The 20,794-nt window shown below is 38.5% G+C and overlaps 1 protein-coding gene and 1 pseudogene across 6 annotated transcripts in view; both read left to right on the forward strand.

The window, feature by feature from the left end:
* Positions 1-20,794, forward strand: part of ZNF106 (zinc finger protein 106) — a 65,050-nt gene that overhangs the window by 12,258 nt on the left and 31,998 nt on the right. For 5 of the 6 annotated variants that reach the window (XM_015064884.3, XM_027067017.2, XM_015064885.3 and 2 more), the window contains exons 2-3: positions 11,346-11,431; positions 16,308-16,369. In XM_015064884.3, coding sequence (XP_014920370.2) covers positions 11,378-11,431; positions 16,308-16,369 — 116 coding nt within the window. In that variant the 5' untranslated portion in view covers positions 11,346-11,377. Of the gene's footprint in view, positions 1-11,345; positions 11,432-13,280; positions 13,310-16,307; positions 16,370-20,794 lie in introns of those variants that run through there. The other variant, XM_027067018.2, reaches the window with a different exon arrangement.
* On the forward strand, positions 7,099-11,395 carry LOC113601796 (ferritin light chain-like; annotated as a pseudogene).

The raw sequence follows: 20,794 nt of genomic DNA on the forward strand, positions 1-20,794 counted from the left end.
TGAGCTGAAGTCAGATGCTCAACTAACATAGCCACCCAGGTGCCCCATATCAAGAATTTTATTTAGTATAATGGAATAGATATTCTGATTCAGTGCATACAGACAGATTGGCTAAAAGTAAATGCATGGAAAAATGTGTCTTTCAGTCAGTAAGCATAACAAGGCTAGAATGGCTATGTTCATGTCAGATAAAGTAGAGTTCAAGATAAAGTGTGTTGGGACCCCTGGGTGGCTCACTCGGTGAGCATCTGACTCTTGATTTTGGCCCAGGTTATGATCTCACAGTTCATGGGTTCAGGCCCCACATCAGGTTCTGTTTTGGGGGTGTGGAGTCTGCTCGAGTTTCTCTCCCTCTCCCTCTCTCTCCCTCTCTCTCCCACATCTTTCTCTGCCTCTACCCTGCTTGCTGTCTCTTTCAAAATAAATGAGCTTAAAAAAAAATTAAGCGTGTTGCCAGAGTTAAGGGGGTCTTTTCATAATGATAAAAATGTCAATTCATGACATTATCATAAACACATATGTGCCAAACACCACAGCTTCATAATACATCAAGCAAAAATTGATACAATTAAAGAAAAGGGGTGCCTGGGTGGCTCATTAAGTATCCAACTCTTGGTTTTGGCTCGGGTCATGATCTCGCAGTTCATAAGATTGAGCCCAATGTCAGGCTCTGTGCTGACAGTGCAGAGCTTGCTTGGGATTCTCTCTCTCACCTCTCTCTCTGCCCCTCCCCTGCTCATGCTCACTCTCTCTCAAAATAAACTAAAAAAAATTTTAAAAAATGGGTAACAATCATAGAGACTTTAACATTCTTCTCAATAACTGATAGCTAAAGAAACAAAAAAATCAGTATAGATCTGCACCCAACTACTACAGAATACATTTCTTTTCCCCAAGTGTATTTATAAACCAGATACCAGGTTGTAAATCATGTCTCAATAAATTTGAAAGGATTGAAATAATATAGAATATATTCTTTGACCATGATGGGATTAAAGTAGAAATCAAGATGACTAAAATATCCCACAAATATTTGAAAATTCAGTTAAACTTCTAAACCTATATCAATGAAGAAATCACAAGAGAGATAGTGATTTGAACTGGATGGTGAAAATACAGCATCAAAATTTGTGGGATAATGGTAATAGCCGAGAGGAGCCTGAGGAGGCATCATGACCAAATGTAATGTGGTATCCTGGTTGAAATCCTGGAAGAGAAAAAGGATATTAGGTAAAAAATCTCGTTGGGGTGCCTGGGTGGCTGAGTTGGTTAAGTGTCTGACTTCAGCTCAAGTCATGATCTCATAGTTCATGAGTTCAAGCCCTACCTACATCGAGCTCTGCACTGACAGTGTGAAGCCCGCTTGGGCTTCTCTCTCTCTCTTTCTCTCTCTGTCTCTCTGCTTCTACCCCCCTTGCATGTACTCTCTCTCAAAAATAAATAGATAAGCATTAAAAAAAAATATGGAAATAAAATATGGAGTTAAATTAATAATTATCAATATTGGTTTATTAATTATGACAAACTATTATACTAATGCAAGGTATAAATAATACAGGAAACTAGGAGTGGTATATAGGGGTGCTTTACTATTTTTGCAATTTCTCTGTAAATCTAAAACTATTCTGATATACATAGTTTATTAAAAAATGCTTTAAAAATTTGTAGGATGCAGTTAATGGCATGCTTAGAGGGAAGTATATAACTTTAAACACTTATTTTAGAAAAAGGAGGTCTAAAGATAGTGACCTAAAGTTCTACCTTATGGAGCTAGTAAACAAAGAGCAAGATAAATCCAAAGTAGACAGGAGGAGAGAAATGATAACGACAACAGAAGCAATCAGTGAAATAGAAAAAGACAAACAATAGGCAAAATTACAAAGCCAGAAGTTCTTTGAAAAGATTAATAATGTTGATAAACCCATAGATACACTAATAAAAACAACACAAATTACTAATATCAGGAATGCAAGGGATTTATCACTACAGATCATGTAGAACAATAAGGGGATATTATAAACAACCTTACGCCAAAATATTTGACAATGTAACTGTGCAGTTTCTTGAAAATATCAACATACTAAAGCTGTCACAAGTTGAAACAAAATCTGAATAAACTCATATTAAAGAAACGGGATAATGATAAAAAAAAAAAAAAAAAAAAACTTCCGTAAAGAAAACTCAGGGCCATAATGGTTTCACTGATGAATTCTCTCAAGTACTTTTTGTTTGTTTGTTTTTGTTTTTTACGTAGGCTTCACCACCGTGCAGAGCCCAATGCGGGGCTTGAACTCATGATCCTGAGATCAAGATCCTAGCTGAGATCAAGTCTGATGCTCAACTGACTGAGCCATCCAGGCGCCCTGAATTCTGTGAAGTATTTAAAGAAGAAATAGGGGCATCTTGGTGGCTCAGTTGGTTAAGTGTCCGACTTCGGCTCAGGTCATGATCTCACAGTTTTTGGGTTCAAGCCCCGTGTCAGTCTCTGTGCTGACAGCAGGGAGCCTGGAGCCTGCTTCAGATTCTGTGTCTCCCTCTCTCTCTGCCCCTCCTCTGCTCGTACTCTGTCTCTCAAAAATAAACATTAAAAAAAATTAAAGAAGAAATAACATCAATCTTAAACTTCCAGAAAATAGAAGGGAATCGCTTCGAAACTCATTTCACTAGTGCATCATTACCCTAATAACTAAAACCAGATAAAGATGTTACAGATTTAAAAGAAAATTACAGAAACATGCCTTATGTACATAGAGCCCCATATGATTCTGAGCAAAATATTAACAAATCATAATACATTACGATTAAGTGATCTTTCTGATACAGCAAATATAGTAAAATGTTATATGGCAGAATCTAGGTAATAGATATAGGGATATATGGGAACCTGGATGTGGGATGTTCACTATGAGAACCTTTCAGCATTTTTGTGTTTGAAATTTTCCAAAACACAGTATAGGGAGAAAAGAGAATATTATGAACAGATTTGTATTTTAAAGAGATTACTTCTGCTGCAGTGTAAGGAATTGGGAAAGTACAGGAATACCTGAGAGTCGTTTGAGAGAGGGTGCTGGGACCTGTTAGGAGGATATTATACAGCTGTTCTTTTTAAGGTGACAATTTCAAGGTAAATTAGAGCTCTGGGAAAATTTCCATGCTGTTGGAATGCTGAACTTTTGAACAGTACCAAATTTTGTCTAAGCATATTTTTTTTTTACTACTTACTTACTGAGATATTTGGATCTATCACTGTATGCATGTGAGCTTTTAGTAAACAGTAGATTTTTGACATTTACAAAGTGATATTGAGGAGTTTTGCAAATTCAAAAATTTGCAGACACCACTGCTTTAGCACATAAATTCCTCCCTAAAATCTGATGAAATATATGGTGACCTTTGCAGACTCAACAATTTTTTAAATATAGGACGAAGGCATTTAGGAGGCTATTTTAAAAAAAAAATTGTTTTCATGTTTATTTTTGAGAGAAAGAGTGCGAGCAGGAGAGGATCAGAGAGAGAGGGAGACAAGCATCTGAAGCAGGCTCCAGGCTCCCTGCTGTCCACACAGAGCCTGACGTTGTGCTTGAACCCATGAACCAGGAGATCATGACATGAGCTGAAGTCAGACACTTAACTGACTGAGCCACCCAGGTGCCCCTAGAAAGCTATTAACGTCAATTAAACTGCTAAAGTAAATGTTTTACTGTATTACACCATGACTATAGTTAACCATGAACTTAAAAATTTCTACAAAAAGGATAGTGAAGATGATTGTTATTATAATCATACTTGTATAAAGTGGATGAAGATTATTGAACATATTGTTAGCAAGAAGATGCATGGAGAACAATGAAGCTTTTTGAGGAGAATGTTGGGCAGGTTAGCTAGAGTCACTCATTAGCTTGCAGGGATTGTAATTCATGCCACAGAATTTAAAATTTCATGTCACAGAATTTTAAATTTTGATATCTACAAAAGATGGATTGAATACAGGAATAAAATTTTTTTAAATTGCTAAATAAATGCAACAAGCTACCCAGTTATACTTTTAAAACAGTGGTCACATAACGTATCCTTGGGTTTATGATCTACTCTGTTATATGATGATAACATTTGCTAGTATTTTATATTGCCTCGTTAAGGTTGGTGTTACCCCAGTTTCTTTTTTTTTTTAATTTTTTTTTCAACGTTTATTTATTTTTGGGACAGAGAGAGACAGAGCATGAACGGGGGAGGGACAGAGAGAGAGGGAGACACAGAATCGGAAGCAGGCTCCAGGCTCCGAGCCATCAGCCCAGAGCCCGATGCGGGGCTCGAACTCACGGACCGCGAGATCGTGACCTGGCTGAAGTCGGACGCTTAACCGACTGCGCCACCCAGGCGCCCCCCCCAGTTTCTTTTTCAGTTACTTTTCATTCTAAGATATAATGCTTGCCAGGTTCCAGAATTGAGTAAAGAATTGGAAACTGATGGTAGTTCTGAGTTAAGGGATCTGTAGTCCACCCTTTCCATTTTCCTTGCCTGGTAATGGGCAAGCTTCACTTGAGAGGGGCACAACTTTTAATGCCTTTTTCTGAGTCACAGACTTAACTTCCGGTCTTTGTGTTAGCCCTATGCTTACTAATAAAGAGTGGTTAGTACATGTACTCTTGCTAAGTGTTGTGGTAGGGCAGATAATATAAAAAGTAGGAATGCTAGCGAGTAAAATGCTTATAAGCTTATGCTCAAAGATACTGGATGCAGGAAGCCACCAATCACTTGCCTTGGGAATCAGGGCCAGCCAAGACTTAGAACTAGCAAATATGACAGCTACCTACAATTGCCTTTGAAAGTTCTGGTTATAGGTTGATGTGATAAAAAATACTTTCCGACCTTTATTACCAGCTCACTTCTTCCTTAGCTAGGAGCCTTGGAACTTTCTAGGGAGGCCCACTGAACAAAGTGAGGACCCTCCCAGAGTGCCTCCCAGAAGTGCCCGTCATATCTTTGCTCTGTAACCTTCTGGGCAACCTAGGGGTAGTAGGAAAAACTTGCTCTGTCACTGAGCACTGTCTCTCTGTTACCCTGTTTTGCTCGTCAGAAATCCATTACTTTTTTGTTCAGGGTTGAGATGGAGGCACACAGTTAGTTACCTTTGGAATTCAGAAAAGGGATTCTAATCTGAGTACCACTCTCCCCACCTCAACAAACCAAAATCAAGCTTTTTCTTTCTTTTTTAGGTTTTTATTTACTTAAGTACACCCAACCTGGGGCTTGAATTCACAACCCCAAGATCAAGAGTCACATACTCCTTCGACTAAGCCAGCCAGGCACCCCTAAGCTTTTTTTTTCTTCTTCACTGTTTCACAGTGTATTATTGTCCTGTAAAGTCTGAGTTGGCTTTAATTAGGTCAGAGTTCAAATATCTTAAGAACTATTGAGTTTATTATAATGAATCTTAGGTTTATAAACAGATCCCATCCTCATGGGAAGGTGAGGGAGACCAGACATAACCTACCATCAAACGGCCTGTACTTACTTACATTGCAGGTTGTTTATTTTTATTTTTTTTCAATATATGAAATTTATTGTCAAATTGGTTTCCATACAACACCCAGTGCTCATCCCAAAAGGTGCCCTCCTCAATACCCATCACCCACCCTCCCCTCCCTCCCACCCCCCATCAACCCTCAGTTTGTTCTCAGTTTTTAAGAGTCTCTTATGCTTTGGCTCTCTCCCACTCTAACCTCTTTTTTTTTTTTTCCTTCCCCTCCCCCATGGGTTTCTGTTAAGTTTCTCAGGATCCACATAAGAGTGAAACCATATGGTATCTGTCTTTCTCTGTATGGCTTATTTCACTTAGCATCACACTCTCCAGTTCCATCCACGTTGCTACAAAGGGCCATATTTCGTTCTTTCTCATCATTGCAGGTTGTTTAAACAGTAAAATGAGATAATGTGACAATGTTGCAAATAAAGTTCTTTGACACCAAACAGTGTTTTTCAGCCTTGAGTTACATAATAAATATTTGGAGAAATATTGTAACATTGATGTTTGAGATGGACTACAGAGTTGTGAGATAGCTGTTACTGGGAAAGGTGTCTTTCTGACCTCTTTAAGTCACTTTTGAGTGACTACCCTTGTATAAGGGTGGGGATAATGAGCATAATGAGGCACAAAATGGAGTCTCTGGAAATTCCAGTGTAAATAATTCTCTGCCTACACAACTGTATTTCTTTTTATTAATAAGTGATGTGGATGATTCTGTTGTACTGCTTGGGTTTAGAACTTCTTTATATACTGGGGGGCAGGAGCCAAGGCAGGAATCTTTAATGGGTGGAACAGTTGGGTGAAGGGAGGATAGATAGACCTGTAAGGTCTTACAGGTTTATCACATTGAAGAATAGATAGCAAAAATGAAGAATGAAATCTGTTAGGACTCCTGTATGACTAAATACAGGAATCTGAAGGAAAAGAATCAGTAATATGGTTTTTGTCCACAGGCATGGTAATTGTATTGACAGAATAGCAATTAGAATGTTGAGAAAAGGTATTTATTATGGGACTTTTAAGGCTGTTATGACTAAGAAATATCACAGATATTTCTCACAGTTTGGGGAAAATTGGAAAAATTTCATAGTGGGTATTTTTAAGTGATATGGGAGGAAAACTCAAGGGGGTTAAAGTGAGAATGGCAGTAGTTGAATTGTTTTTATATACTTACTTGACTTGTGTAATGTAACCTCTCAAGCACTTTGAGATTGCAGAGTTGGGTGGTTTCTATTTCCTTGACTTCTAATACTTAAGACCTTGAAAGAGAGCAGTGGTTCCCATCTAGAAAGCTGTGAGCTAATTTGAGTATTTCAGAGAGCTTAATGGAAATCATATATTAACCCAGATTAAAGATATGGAAATTAAAGTTCCTTTGTCTTTGGCTGGAATCCTGTCAATTCAGTACTTAAATACTAGGTCTTCCTTATTGATTAAATGCTTTGTTAGCAGTTATACTTTTTAATTTTTTTGCAGACGTTAAAATGAATTTACTTAATTCATGCAGAGTCGAAACATGGAGCTTGTGAAAGAGGGAGTCTTTGGTTAACAGGTTGATAGAGAATATTTTATTTTATCTTTATTTATTTAAATCCAAATTAGTTAACATACAGTGTAGTATTGGTTTCAGGAGTAGAATTTAATACTTCGTCTCTTACATATGACACCCAGTGCTCATCCCAACAAGTGCCCTCCTTAATGCCCATCACCCATTTAGCCCATCCTCCCACCCACCTCCCCTCCAGCAACCCTCAGTTTGTTCTCTGTAAAGAGTCTCTTATGGTTTGCCTCCCTGTCTGTTTTTATCTTCTTTTTCCTTCCCTTCCCCTATGTTCATGTTTTTCTTGAATTCCACGTATGAGTGAGATCATATCATATCTTTCTCCAACTGACTTATTTCGCTTAGTGTAATACCCTCTAGCTCCATCCACGTTGTTGCAAATGGCCAGGATTTCATTCTATTTCATTGCCAAGTAGTGTTCCGTTTTATATATATATGTATGTATGTATATACATATGTACACACACACAGACACACACACACACACACACACATACACACACACCACGTCTTCTTTATCCATTCATCAGTCAGTGGACATTTGGGCTCTTTCCATAATGTGGCCATTGTTGATAATGCTGCTATAAACGTTGCGGTGCATGTGCCCCTTCGAATCAGCATTTTTGTATCCCTTAGAGAAATATCTAGTAGTGCATTTGGTGGGCCATAGGGTAGTTCTATTTTTAATTTTTTGAGGAACCTGCATACTGTTTTCCAGAGTGGTTGCACAGGAATATTTTATTATATGACTTTATTTCTGTGTCCATTTACTAGGAGTTAATTGGCTAGTTAGTGCTTAGTTCTTACTTGACTAAATATATAAAAACACCACAATAGCTGTTGTTGCTTGTGCCAGAAAGTCAAACTTTTTCATCAACTCTGTTGCTTCTAAGTTTTTTGTTCCTGTTTTGCTTTGATGATTAATAACTTGAAGCAATATTAAAAACATTTCTGTACAGGATAGAGCTGGGCTGGCTCAGTTGAGCGTATGACTCTTGATGTCAAAGTTGTGAGCTCAAGCCCCACGTTGGGTGTAGAGATTACTTAAAATCTTAAAAAAAAATTCTGGACATATCTTCTTTATGATTGTTTCCCCAACTCTTAGAACAGTGCTTGGTGCTCAATAAATGCTTGTTGAATGAAACAAAATACTGTGTGTAAATAGTAATTAAAGTTGAAGTAAACATTAAGATATAAGAGAATTAAAAGAATAATGATGCATTGACACTGAGTACCAGAGTGATTTATGTTAATTTTGAGATCTAAGAGGTAGTAGCAGTACTATAAGCACGAATAATACTGTACTTATTCATAAAGGTCTTTTTCTTTGTTGTATTAGGTAGTTGACATTCAGCTTTCTCAAATGGCCAAAATTTTACCTCATAATCTTGTTTTGGTGTGTTTTTTTAAAAAAGTTATTTTAGTTTAGAGAGAGTGCACTAGCTGGGGAGAGGGGCAGAGGGCAGGGGTGGGGGAATAGGGAAGGAATCTTGAACAGGCTCCACCCTCAATGTGAAGCCCAGTGTGGGACTCGATCCCATGACCCTGCGATCATGGCCTAAGCTGAAATCACGAGTCAGATGCTCAACCAACTGAGCTACCCAAGCGCCCCTTGTTGAATGAAATTATTTCAGACATTTAGGAATCGTATGAAGTGGGTTGCAATAGCAAGGAAATTGCTGAGTGACCAGAAGTAGAAAACTGTAGGTCTCTTTCTTACTGGTCCTTCCACCATGTTGTCTAGGAGTAGTTATAGATTAAATTAGGGTAGTTTATAACTTCATTACTTCACAATTTTAAGGTCCCTAAGGAGTGAATCCAGGCAAGGAAGCAGATATGTCTGTTAGAGCCTGGTGTTTCATGTGTGGAAGGAAAAACAGTGATGCTTGGGAAGTGAAATTAAATTCTCATGTAAGGCATCTTTGAAGGGACATAAGAGAAAAATATGCTGGCGCTAGAGGATTGTAAAATAAGCCTTCTGGTTTTAATCCAAACCTCAGTATTTACTCAGCTGTATCTCACATTTGGTAACCAAAGATAGTTCCATTTGGAACAGTTCTACAAATGCTTGTGGGATGCCCGCATTATGGCAAACATGGTTTTAAGTGCTAGATCTATACTAGTGAACAAAATATACAAAGTCCCTGGAAGTAGAATTAAGAATTAAAAATAAATATATGCTATTTCGGGTAGTAAGAGATACTTGCCTCAGATGTCTTTTGCTGTTTAACAAGCTAGCCCAAAATTTCCTGGCTTAAAAGAAATATCTTACTGTCTCTTAACATTCTGAGGGTTGAAAAGGCTCGTCTGCATGATTCTTTAAGTCGTCTTACTTGGGGACCCTCCTTGGCAGCTTACCTGACATGGCTCATTCACCCAACATGGCTGTCAGATGGTGCTGGTCATTGGGTGCTCAGCTGGGCCTCAGTTCTTTTCCCCTTGTCCTCTCCTTGTGGCTTGGGCTTCCCACAGCCTGTGGCCGGGGAAGGGAAAATGAACCACACCTTCGATGGGTGGTGGTGATAAGATTAAATTGCAAAAGAACACACAGGGTGGGAGATAATGCTGTGGCCCTCTACCGAAACAGCCTACCACAGTGCTATTAAAAATATAAAAATCAGGTAGCATACCCAGTAGTTCCATGGATCTGCCTCTTCCTTCAACGGTATTTGGATGTATCAGACCCAGGGATACCCCTTCTTCCGGTCTTCTACCACTCTCCAACCTCTTTTCCAGTCACAACCTTCAGATCCATCTTCTAAGCTATCCGTTGCCTCTGAGACCAGCTAACACTGTGGTTTTTGGTTTTGTTTTTAAGATTAGTTCCTTATTGCCAAACATGAGCTCCTGGATTTGTCAGAATTATTGCCCTGAGGTGGTGGCTGCTGTCAACCTCCTGGTCAACCTGTATCTGCAGGTTTCCTACACCTACTTCTCTCTGGGCTTATATATCAACCATGATGTTGTGACTCTGGCACTTCTACAAGTTAACTGAGGAGAAGTGTGGGGGTGCCCACTGTCTCCTCAAGATGCAAAAACTAGTGGGTGGCCGCACCCTCTAATACAATATGCAGAAGCTGTCCCAAAATGGGTGGGGTGAAACCTTGGACACTAGGGGAGACACTATGGTCTTGGAGAAGAAACTGAACCAGGCCTTTTTGTATCTGCATGCCTTGGGTTTTGCCCATGCAGACCCTCATCTCTGTGATTTCTTGGAGAGGCATGTACTTGATGAGCAGGTGAAACCATCAAGAAGATGGGCAACCACCTGACAAACCTCTGCAAGCTGGCTGGTCCCCAGGCTGGGCTGGGCAGGTATCTCTTCCAAAGGCTCACCCTCAAGCATGACTGAGAGCCTCTGGGGCCCTCTGAGGGGCCCTCTGGCATCCCGTTGGTATCAGGCTTCTGCCTGAGCCTCTCCCTGCAGCCTCTAGGCAGCTTTTTAACTGCCATGGAGCCCTCTCCCAAACCGTGGACCAAATGAAAACAATAAAGCTTTTGCAGCAAAAAAATAAAATAAGCAGATCAATAGGAAGAAGGAATGGGGAGCAAAAGATATAGGATTGTATAGGTCAGGTAACGCCTCCCTGATGAAGCAACATTTTAGATACTTGAGAGAATGAGCTATGAGAGCCATAAGGACATCTTAAGGAAGCATATTCCAGGCAGAGAGAATAGGGCATGTAGAAACTCTAAGGTAGGAGAATCCTTGTTGTGATCCAGGACTAGCAAGAAGGGCAGTGTGGTGGGGCATGGAGTTAGATTGAGAGAAGCAGATATTGTGGCCAATGGCGAGGGACTGGATGTCCTGTGAGTGAGATGGGAATCTGTTGGAAGATTTTCCGCAGAGTAGTTAAGTGATCTGACTTAAATTTTAAAAGAATCCTGTTGTGAGAATCTTTGGCTCCTGTTTTGAGAATAGACTATGAGAGGACACGAGTGGAGCTAGAGACTCAGGTCAGTAGGCTAGTGCCATGTGAGATGACAGACCTTTTAAGTAGTGAGGCGGGGGTGGGTTTGGGATGCATTTCAGCATGGGAGTGGCAGGATTTGCTGATGAGGGTGGATATGGGGTGAGAAAGAGGGATCGAGGATGACTTCCAAAGTTCGAATTTTCATTTACCAGCGTGGGAAGACTGGGAAGAGCAGGGTGGAGGTGAGGTAGATGCAAGACTTGTGCTTTTAGCTTGCGTTGAGGTGAATCTAAGAGGAAATCTGGGGAGAAAAAGGTTGCTAATTGTTACTTCCTCATTGCAGGTGTGACGTTGAGTGCTTCAGATCTGGTCACTATGGTACGAGAACGAAAATGCATATTGTGCCACATTGTGTACACCTCAAAAAAGGTAATAAATAAAAGAGGGAGAATCCAAGGCTTTTGTGACTGATTTTTTTCCCCCAGAGACATCACGTGGAATTTGTAGATAGGTGAAAGCTTTTAATGGTGTCTTGTTTCCTAAACCATAGTCTCATTCCACTGGTTTCTTTTTTGCTGCCTCATGAAGCCAATAACTGCATTATTAAATCTCTACCCAGAATTTGAAGATACTCAAAAATCAATAATAAATAGTTACTAATTTAGTCAGTAACTAGTTACGGAGAGGATGCCTTAAAATTCAATTTATTTGAAGTTATACTATTATCTGAGGAGCTAAGGATACACCATTTGTTGTCTGTACCCGCATTCTGCTTCTGCCCATGCTTGTGAAAAGTGCAGCACATCAAAACTGGTGTTAACAATACCCTAGATGTCCACAAGGTGGGAGTGTTGCTCAGAGAAAAAAACATCTTTCAGAACTGAAAAGAACTTGTACCTTAGGGAAATTGACTGCAATTTGTCTCACTTTTTGCTTTTTCTTGACTGTGTCGTTTGGTTGTTTTTTTTTTTTAATTTTTTTAACGTTTATTTATTTTTGAGACAGAGACTGAGCATGAATGGGGGAGGGTCAGAGAAAGGGAGACACAGAATCTGAAACAGGCTCCAGGCTCCGAGCTGTCAGCACAGAGCCCGACGCGGGGCTTGAACTCACGGACCGAGAGATCATGACCTGAGCCGAAGTTGGCTGCTTAACCGACTGAGCCACCCAGGCGCCCCTCGTTTGGTTTTTAAGTAGTGCTGCTAGCTAGAATGCTGAGAGGTTTTTCTCTAAGCCTTTTTTTTTTTTTTTTTTAATTTTTTTAATGTTATTTAGGTCTGAGAGAGAGAGGCCAGAGCACGAGCAGGGGAGGGGTAGAGAGAGAGGCAGACACAGAATCGAAAGCAAGCTTCACGCTCTGAGCTGTCAGCACAGAGCCTGACGTAGGGCTCAAACTCAAGAACTGAGAGATCATGACCGGAGCTGAAGTTGGACACTTAACCAACTGAGCCACCCAGGCACCCCTCTAAGCTTTTAAGATGTCCTGGATTGTCACTGAAAATTCAGAGAATTGGGAAGATTATCATGAGCTAAGTTAGCCAGAGAAGTTTGAGTGAACCTAGAAAGATGTTTGGGAGAAAGATGGTTTAAAGAAATAAAAGAGAAAGATATTTTAGGTGGAATAACAACATGTACAAAAGTGAAGAGGTAGAATGGAGTATAACAGTTCTAGGAGTCTATCAGAAGGCTTATCCGATTAAAACAGTTTTGTTTTGGGAATAGTGGGACTGCAATATAATTTGTAATTTAAATGCAGATAGTTATAAACTGTGTTGAATGCCAGGCTGAGGGGTTTGATTATGATCCATCCAGTAGGCTCGGGTAAAGAAATGTTTTTTGTTTATTTGTTTTTCCTGTTTGGGATTTCTGTTAGTGATGGAAAAATCGGTTAGGAGTTTATTTATTTGTTCATTAATATTTTTTTAAAGTTTATTTACTTAGAGAAAATGCAAATGGGAGAGGGGCAGAGACAGAGGGGGAGAATCCCAAGCAGGCTCCATGCCGCCAGCACATGGAGCCCCACATGGGGCTTGAACTCATGAACCCACGAGATTGTGACCTGAGCCAAAATCAAGAGTCTGACACTTAACCAACTGAGTCACCCAGGCACCCAGTTGGGATCTGAAATCATGTTTAATAATATGGCTGATATCTTTTACAAAAGTAAAAGAACCATTCTTCTAGTTTAAAATTTTTTTGACCAAGGTTTATGCTAATTTGTAATAAATAGAAATTCCTTATGGCTCCTTTCAGATTGGAGGGAGATGGGAACTAGAGAAGATGTGAGAAGGATAGGCAGACACTCAGGTATGGTTTCAGACTTTCCTGGTGTAGGAGCCCTATCTTGTGATATCTCATAATTTTGCCATTTTAAGTCTTTGGACGTTTCTTCTACTCTAGTTTAAAACGTTTTTGTCTCTTTATATTTTTCCATGGGTCATAATGAAGTTAAATTAAGAGCTGTGATTGATTACCTACTCCTGCCTTAGGAAATGCCAATGATAGGTTTCTTTTTTTTTTTTAATATTTGTTTTTGAGAGAGAGTGAGTGAGCATGAGCAGGGGATGGGGGGAGGGAGGTCAGAATTTCTGAAGCGGGCTCTGAGCTGACAGTTGAGAGCCCGATGTGGGGCTTGAACTCACGAACCATGAGATCCTGACCTGAGCCTAAGGTGGATGTCTAACCGACTGAGCCATCCAGGTGCCCTGTCAATCATAGGTTTTTAAGTGAGGGAATGTGTGATTTAAGTGTTAAGATTAATGTGGTGTTGTGGTGCCTGGGTGGCTCAGTCATTTGAACCTCCAACTTTTGATTTAGGCTCAGGTCATGATATCGAGCTTCGTGGGTTCAAGCCCCACCTCGGGTTCCATGCTGACAGTACGGAACCTGCGTAGGATTCTGTCTCCCTCTCTCTCTGCCCCTCCCCTCACATGTGTTTTCTCTCTCTCTCTTTCTCAAAAATAAATAAATATTTAAAAAAAAAGTTAATGTGGTCTAAGAAATTAGCAGAATGGGTTAGTTGAAAGGAATAACTCTGATAGTTTTAGATAGATTATGAATAACTTATGTTGAAGCAGTGCTTTCCTCTAGTCTCCCAAACTAGCATAACCCTAATTTCTCCAAATATACTGTGGAGAAGAAAAAGAACCTAAATGTCCTAAGTATGGGGAAAAGCTGTATACTGCATCCCTGAGCATTCTGATGCTCGTTAATTTATGAAAGGCTGAGAAGCCCTGGAGTTAAGAAATACTAAAAAAATTAATAATAATAAATTTGTTGTTTTCAGTGTTTTCTAAATTTGTTAAACTGCCAAATCTTTTTAAAAAAAATTTCTTTCCTCCTTCTCCTTTAGAAAATATAACATTGTTAATATAGAAGAACTAAATAGAAGCTTGATAACTGAGCAAGTATGTGTTTGGGGCTATTACTCTAATCCCGTGCCCATGGATCTTTCCTAGTTATTTTGAAAGCTCAGTTGTCACACTATTTGCATTCATTCCTTGGAGCAGGATGGGAGAGGATTTCAGATGTAAATTTAGGAAAAGATTTGTGAAGTGTTTTAGACAATCAAGTCATGTTAAAACAAGTTTTGAATGATAACATTTTTATAACTGAAATAGAATATAGAATTAATTTTTATATCAGAGAGGATGACCTATTTCAGTGAATGGTGTTTTGGTCAGAATGGTTGCAAGAAACAGAGGGACTTAAATTTAACTCAAGAAAAGGGAATTTGGCACATGTAAATCTCATATAAGGGAAAATTGAACAAAGGGATGCATAGGGATTTGAGTAGGTGTTGTATATTGTTCATGGATTTTTTTCATTGTTTATTATGTCACTAACTTGACTCAGCTTTCAGCTATGTAAGTGTACATTGTAATTAGTGGCCAATCAGTTGTAGGTAGAAGGACGTTACATGTAAAGCCATCCTCCAAGTGAAGCATTTGTAGAGATAGGAAGGAAATGATGGTCATCTTCAATAAAATTGTCATTTAAGGGATGTATTTTGAATCACATCCCTGTTTGTCACACTGTAGTAGATAACTTAAAGTAAGAATAGGTTATTGAGTTGTACTCTTTGACAAATGAATTGTATATAATGAGAAATCTGAATGCACTAGATGGTTACAGTGCTTTGCTGTCAAAAACGTCAGGATCTGAGTTCTAGTTTGACCACTTGATTATCTCTGACTCTGAGAGGGCAAGACTGAATATTTTCACACTTACCCCTTCAGTGTCTAAGTCTGTACTTGGCATATAATAAGCAGTGATAAGTATTTGGTGAATAAATGAGTTAGCTCCTGTGTATCCTTGTATTCTTTTGAAATTAATAATATTCCCTCAGCAGTGTTGTGCAGTTCATGTGAAGAAATGTTTGAGGCACTTAAACACAGGGCACAGTTAATAGTAATAGTCAACAATTATAGTAGTCCTTTTATTATACATGTCAACAGCCATTCTTTAATTATGTCGTGCTGCGTATGTATACTTGCGTGTGACAAAGGGATAGACATTTACAGCTTTTTGAGTTTTTGGAGGTGTGTGTGCATATGTTTTTAAGTGGAAGCTCTTCCTGCAGATTTTATTTTCTTCCCACTAAGAATGGGATGGAGGGAGGAGAGAACCTCGCAAATTTTCAAACATTTCATCAGAATCAAACAAATCAGTGGAGGAGATTGGGCAGTGAAAATGAAAGCATGATTGAGCTGCTGTGTTCAAAGCAGTTTTTAAAGACTTCATAATCAACCATGGAGAAGTTCTGTATCTGTAACTTCTACCTAGAATTGATATATCCATCTGTTCATTCAGCAAATGTCGACAACCAGATGCCAAGCCCTGGCCAAGACTTGAGTAACAGTTGGAATTTGCTCTTGAGAAACTATCAGTTGAGTAGGGAAAGAAAATCTGGAGAAAAGTAGCCAAAGAGCTGAGAAGTTAAGTGATTTCAGAGATTTTTTTTTTCTTTTTTAGATAATTGTAGTTAAATTCTTTATTTGGGGATAGAATTTAACCCACATAGTTTATCTTAAATATTTTGCCCCCCCCCCCCAAGACAGTATACTTTCTAACCTTTTTGGAAAGCCATTTAATTGGTTTTTTTTCTTAACAGTTCTTTTATTTAAGAATGAAATATGCCCAAAACATAGCTGAAGAATTATGAGGAACTGGTTTCACTATTGAATTGAGAAGGGTAACCATGGCAAGGAACTTGAACCCTAGTTGTTGATTGAGTAAAAACAGAGGGATTTCTTTTCCCCAAACAACCCCCCCTTAGTTTAATCTGCTTTCTTTAATTTTGAAGGAGATGGACGAACACATGCGGAGCATGTTGCATCACAGGGAGCTTGAGAACCTGAAGGGCAGGTATGGGAACGGCTGTATTCCATAACTTGTGAATGTCGTGGGAGCTGAGTGCTGAGGGTGCCTGTTAGCTTATTTCATAGTAATCCTTCATAAGTGAATATTGTCCTATGACATAGAACTGTCTTTTAGAATTATTGACGAATATAGTAGTTTTTTTTGTCATTCAAAAAGGGTAAGTCTTTGTGTATCTAGAATGTGTAGAATTCACAGCAGCTCTAACAAGCAGATTGCAACAAAGGTGGGTGGGGATGGGCTGGTTCCTCATTAGTAAATATTCTCATCCAGACACACCAGTCTTGAAACTAAGACATTTCATGTTAATTGTCTCAGCAGTGTTACAAATTATTTAAAAAAAATTTTTTTTTAACGTTTATTTATTTTTGAGACAGAGAGAGACAGAGCATGAATGGGGGAGGGTCAGAGAGAGGGAGATACAGAATCTGAAACAGGCTCCAGGCTCTGAGCTGTCAGCACAGAGCCCAACTCGGGGCTCGAACTCATGGACCGAGAGATCATGACCTGAGCCGAAGTCGGCCGCTTAACTGACTGAGCCACCCAGGCGCCCCTCAGCAGTGTTACAGATTATTACCTGCCATAAACCTTTAGAGTTAGTGGGATAGTCTGAGAAGTCCAAAGTGCGCTAAATGGCAGCAAGTCTCTCATTAGTGTAAATAAAATCTGAGTGCAAACTTTGAATATTTAAGAATGCTGTTTTGTGATGCAAAAGTTGAGATGTTTAAAGAAAGAAAATCTAATAAGCACCTTTAAAAAATTAAATACAGCATATGTGTGTATTCCATGTCTCTCCCCCCTCCCCCCACATCTGTGGTTCTTTTTTGATGTTTTTCACTTACTTGAATTTGAGATTTGGAAACAGTATGGAATAGAGAAAGATTGGGAAACTGAGAAATATTAATTTTATCTTTTTTTTTTTTACTTTGTGTCTTATTGCATGAATAATAGATACAGGCTTTGATCATGATGCCCGTGTAAGTCATTGGAAATTACTTGTGTTTTAAGTACTATGGTTTTAGATTGTGTGGGCAAATTAATATGGTAGTAAACTTTCAGCGTATGTTTAGCCTATTAGTGGAGTTTTTCCATGGTCTCCGTTCCCTACTGTGTGAAGGTTAGGTCTAAACAACAGTATAAAAGAGACTTACATTTAGATTTAATGTGGAGAATTTTTATCATAATACCTTGAATGTATGTAACCTTTAAGTCATTATCGTTGGAAACCTATGAAATATTGTCAACCTTTTTTTTTTTTAATTTTTTTTTTTAACGTTTTTATTTATTTTTGAGACAGAGACAGAGAATGAACGGGGGAGGGGCAGAGAGAGAGAGAGGGAGACACAGAATCGGAAGCAGGCTCCAGGCTCTGAGTCATCAGCCCAGAGCCCGACGCGGGGCTCGAACTCACGGACCGTGAGATTGTGACCTGAGCCGAAGTCAGACGCTTAACCGACTGAGCCACCCAGGCGCCCCTGAAATATTGTCAACCTTTGATTCTCTAAATGTGGATTATCCTAATTACCTCATCCCATTTCCAGCAGACTTCCTTTTGGAATTCACCTTTCTCTGGGCTGTTTACCTGCTACCTGACTATATTATAAATCAAACAAAACATATGAGGTCAGTAAATCTAGTCCTTAAGAGAGAAGCCATTTTTTTCCCAAGGCTAATGCCTTGTTTTGTTCATACATCCACTAATCAGGTATTTAAAACATTAAAAAAATTTTTTTTGATTACTTAAGATTCATGTTTAGTCAATACAGAATTGTAAAAAGTAAAAAAGGTAGAAATCCTCTCACCCATATATTACTCCCCACCCTGCCCCAATCCTGCTCCCTTTTTACAAGAAAGTCATCAGTTTAGTGTATATCTTATCCAAATCTCTTTCTGTGTCTATGCATAGATTTATATTTATATGAGATATATATGGTTTTGTCTTACTAACGTAACTGAACTACATGCCATGTATTTATTGTTCCTCTACTCCTGCCCATCAACTTAACTGTGCTTTGGGGATTTTGTGTATTTCCAGTTATTTGGAGCATAGTCAAATAATCAAGGAGAAAGCATTTAGAAGCCTCAAAGCTGACAATAAAAATGTCACCCTTATCATCCAAACTCATTTTATTTAGAGGGATATACTTTAGTACTTATTTATTCATATTTTAGACACAGTGCTAACAAGTTTTATATGGCTTCCTGGCCTGTAATAAATTATAAGGGAGAAGGCAAAGCAGATAACAAGGAAAAACAGCTGATGAAACTATAAAAAACAAAATTTCAAAAATCATTTACTTACTTGGAGCATTTACTGTAGAGACAAACTGTTAATCCCTAATTTGCCCCATAGGGACAAATAGTTACCAGTCATTATTTTTCCTTCCTCTCCTCAGTTTGTGATTATTTTCTGTGGAATTCATGTTTGATTACTGGCTTTCTGATGTTCAGACTATCTGTTTCTCTTTATATGTGTATCACTCTAATTTTTAGTTGTGATCTGGTTAAGAAATGTAAAGAGCATACTTTTTAGGTTTTGAATACAAACTTGATTGAGAAGTAAGACATTCTTATTTGGTTCACAATTGTGGACATCTGGAGCATTCCCCTATTTTTTCCCCAGTCTGCTTTTTCAGATGCATGGCCTGTTTCCACAGATAAATGCTATTACAAGGGCACGACTTTATTTATCAACCAGCTGTTGTGGTATAGTTAGAGCAAGCTTAATAAAGAAAAGCTTATGGGTAGAATATCTTAAGGCTTTGCCTTTCACACATGAGAGGAAATTGTGTGGTAACAGGATGAAGTTAATTTGGGCCTTCCTTTAAATGTCCTGAGGACCGTTTTTGCTTTTATTAGTCAAGAAGTAAAGCAGTACTTTTTCCCCAACAATTACTTACATAGTTATACAAAATAGTAAGTATTTTAACTGGTTATTTGATAGAGAATTGGGAAATAGCATCATTAAAATATTATTTAATTTGCCATGAGCTTTTTAAAATACGTGGTTTCCCTAACATCGTATGTGGAGGCATGAATGCATATTGTATGTAGAACAGATAATATCCCTGCCTCCAGACACAGATGCATTTGCATTTTTAAGAGATGTGGTTGTCCTAACCCCCTGTTCTTTCCCAAGATAAATGTGGATTCTCCTTTTTCTCATTTTGATGTTTCTTGCAAAGATTCTTTCTCCCTCCCCCCCCCCCCCCCGTCTCTCTTTTTTAAACAAGAATTCATCTATAAGAAAAATGTTAGGGACTTTCGTTTTGGATAGTTTGCTTTTAGTGTTAACCTTTATTTATATTGCACTTATTGCCTGTACCCTTTTGGGCAGGATCTCTTCAGGTGTTTTTCTATTAAATACGACTTTATTAATTTTTAAAAATTAAATATAATTTTAGTACTATGGTTACTATCCTTTCTTACGAGGAAATCCCATGTGTTTAAAAAATCTGTGTTTGAGTGTTTGTTTCACATCCAGCATATGCCTGTGCTTTGGGGATCGCAGTGTGTGGGTTTATGATTATGGATGTTTATTTTTAACAGAGTTAAATACTGTCTATACTGCATTCCTTAATATTTTAAACAGTATGGTCTTCCAGTAATATCTGTAAAGAGAGAGGGATTTTGGTGGTTTGGATGTGAGAAAAATTCTATCCATTTTAGAAGTAAGGGTATAATCAGAAATTTTATTTAAGAATACCTTTTTGGGGGTGCCTGGGTGGCCCAGTCAGTTAAGTATCCGACTCTTGGTTTCAGCTTAAGTCATGATCTCACAGTTTTGTGGGTTCGAGCCCTGCATCCGGCTCTATGCTGGCAGTGCACAGAGGATTCTTTCTCTTGGGATTCTCTCTCTCCCTCTCTCTCTGCCCCTCCCCTGCTCACCCTGTCTCTGTCTCTCTTAAAAAAAAAAACAAAAAACAAAAAAACAAAACTTTAAAAACTTAAAAAAACAACAACAAAAAACCCTTTTGGAATGATGTCTCTGGTACTACGATATACGGTTTAGTATTCTGTAAGTTTTTAGGGAGAAAAGTGGACTAAAACATTTTTCATAGTTTTAGAGAGTTTAGAGCCAAGAAGATTTTCTAACCAGAAAATTCACTTGATTCGAATTTTCTTTTTGACTTCATGATTTAAATTATAAAACATTTTTTTTTAAATCAAAGCATAGTTGACACACAATGTTACATTAGTTTTAGGGGTACATCATAATGGTGCAAGACCTCTGTAAGTATGACTCGAATTTTTATTATAATGTAAATTCTATATTCTAGGTTAGTTGGGGTTTTCAGACTCTTCTGATGGTAGGTAGATTTATATTTACATATTTTTAATTTCTTTCTGTGTTGCCATGAGAAAAGGCTTGATTTCTGTTACAAGTTAACATCCACTTTTGTTTTCTTGAAT

This window comes from Acinonyx jubatus, chromosome B3 (genome assembly GCF_027475565.1).
Source record: "Acinonyx jubatus isolate Ajub_Pintada_27869175 chromosome B3, VMU_Ajub_asm_v1.0, whole genome shotgun sequence".
Classification (NCBI taxonomy): Eukaryota; Metazoa; Chordata; class Mammalia; order Carnivora; family Felidae; genus Acinonyx; species Acinonyx jubatus.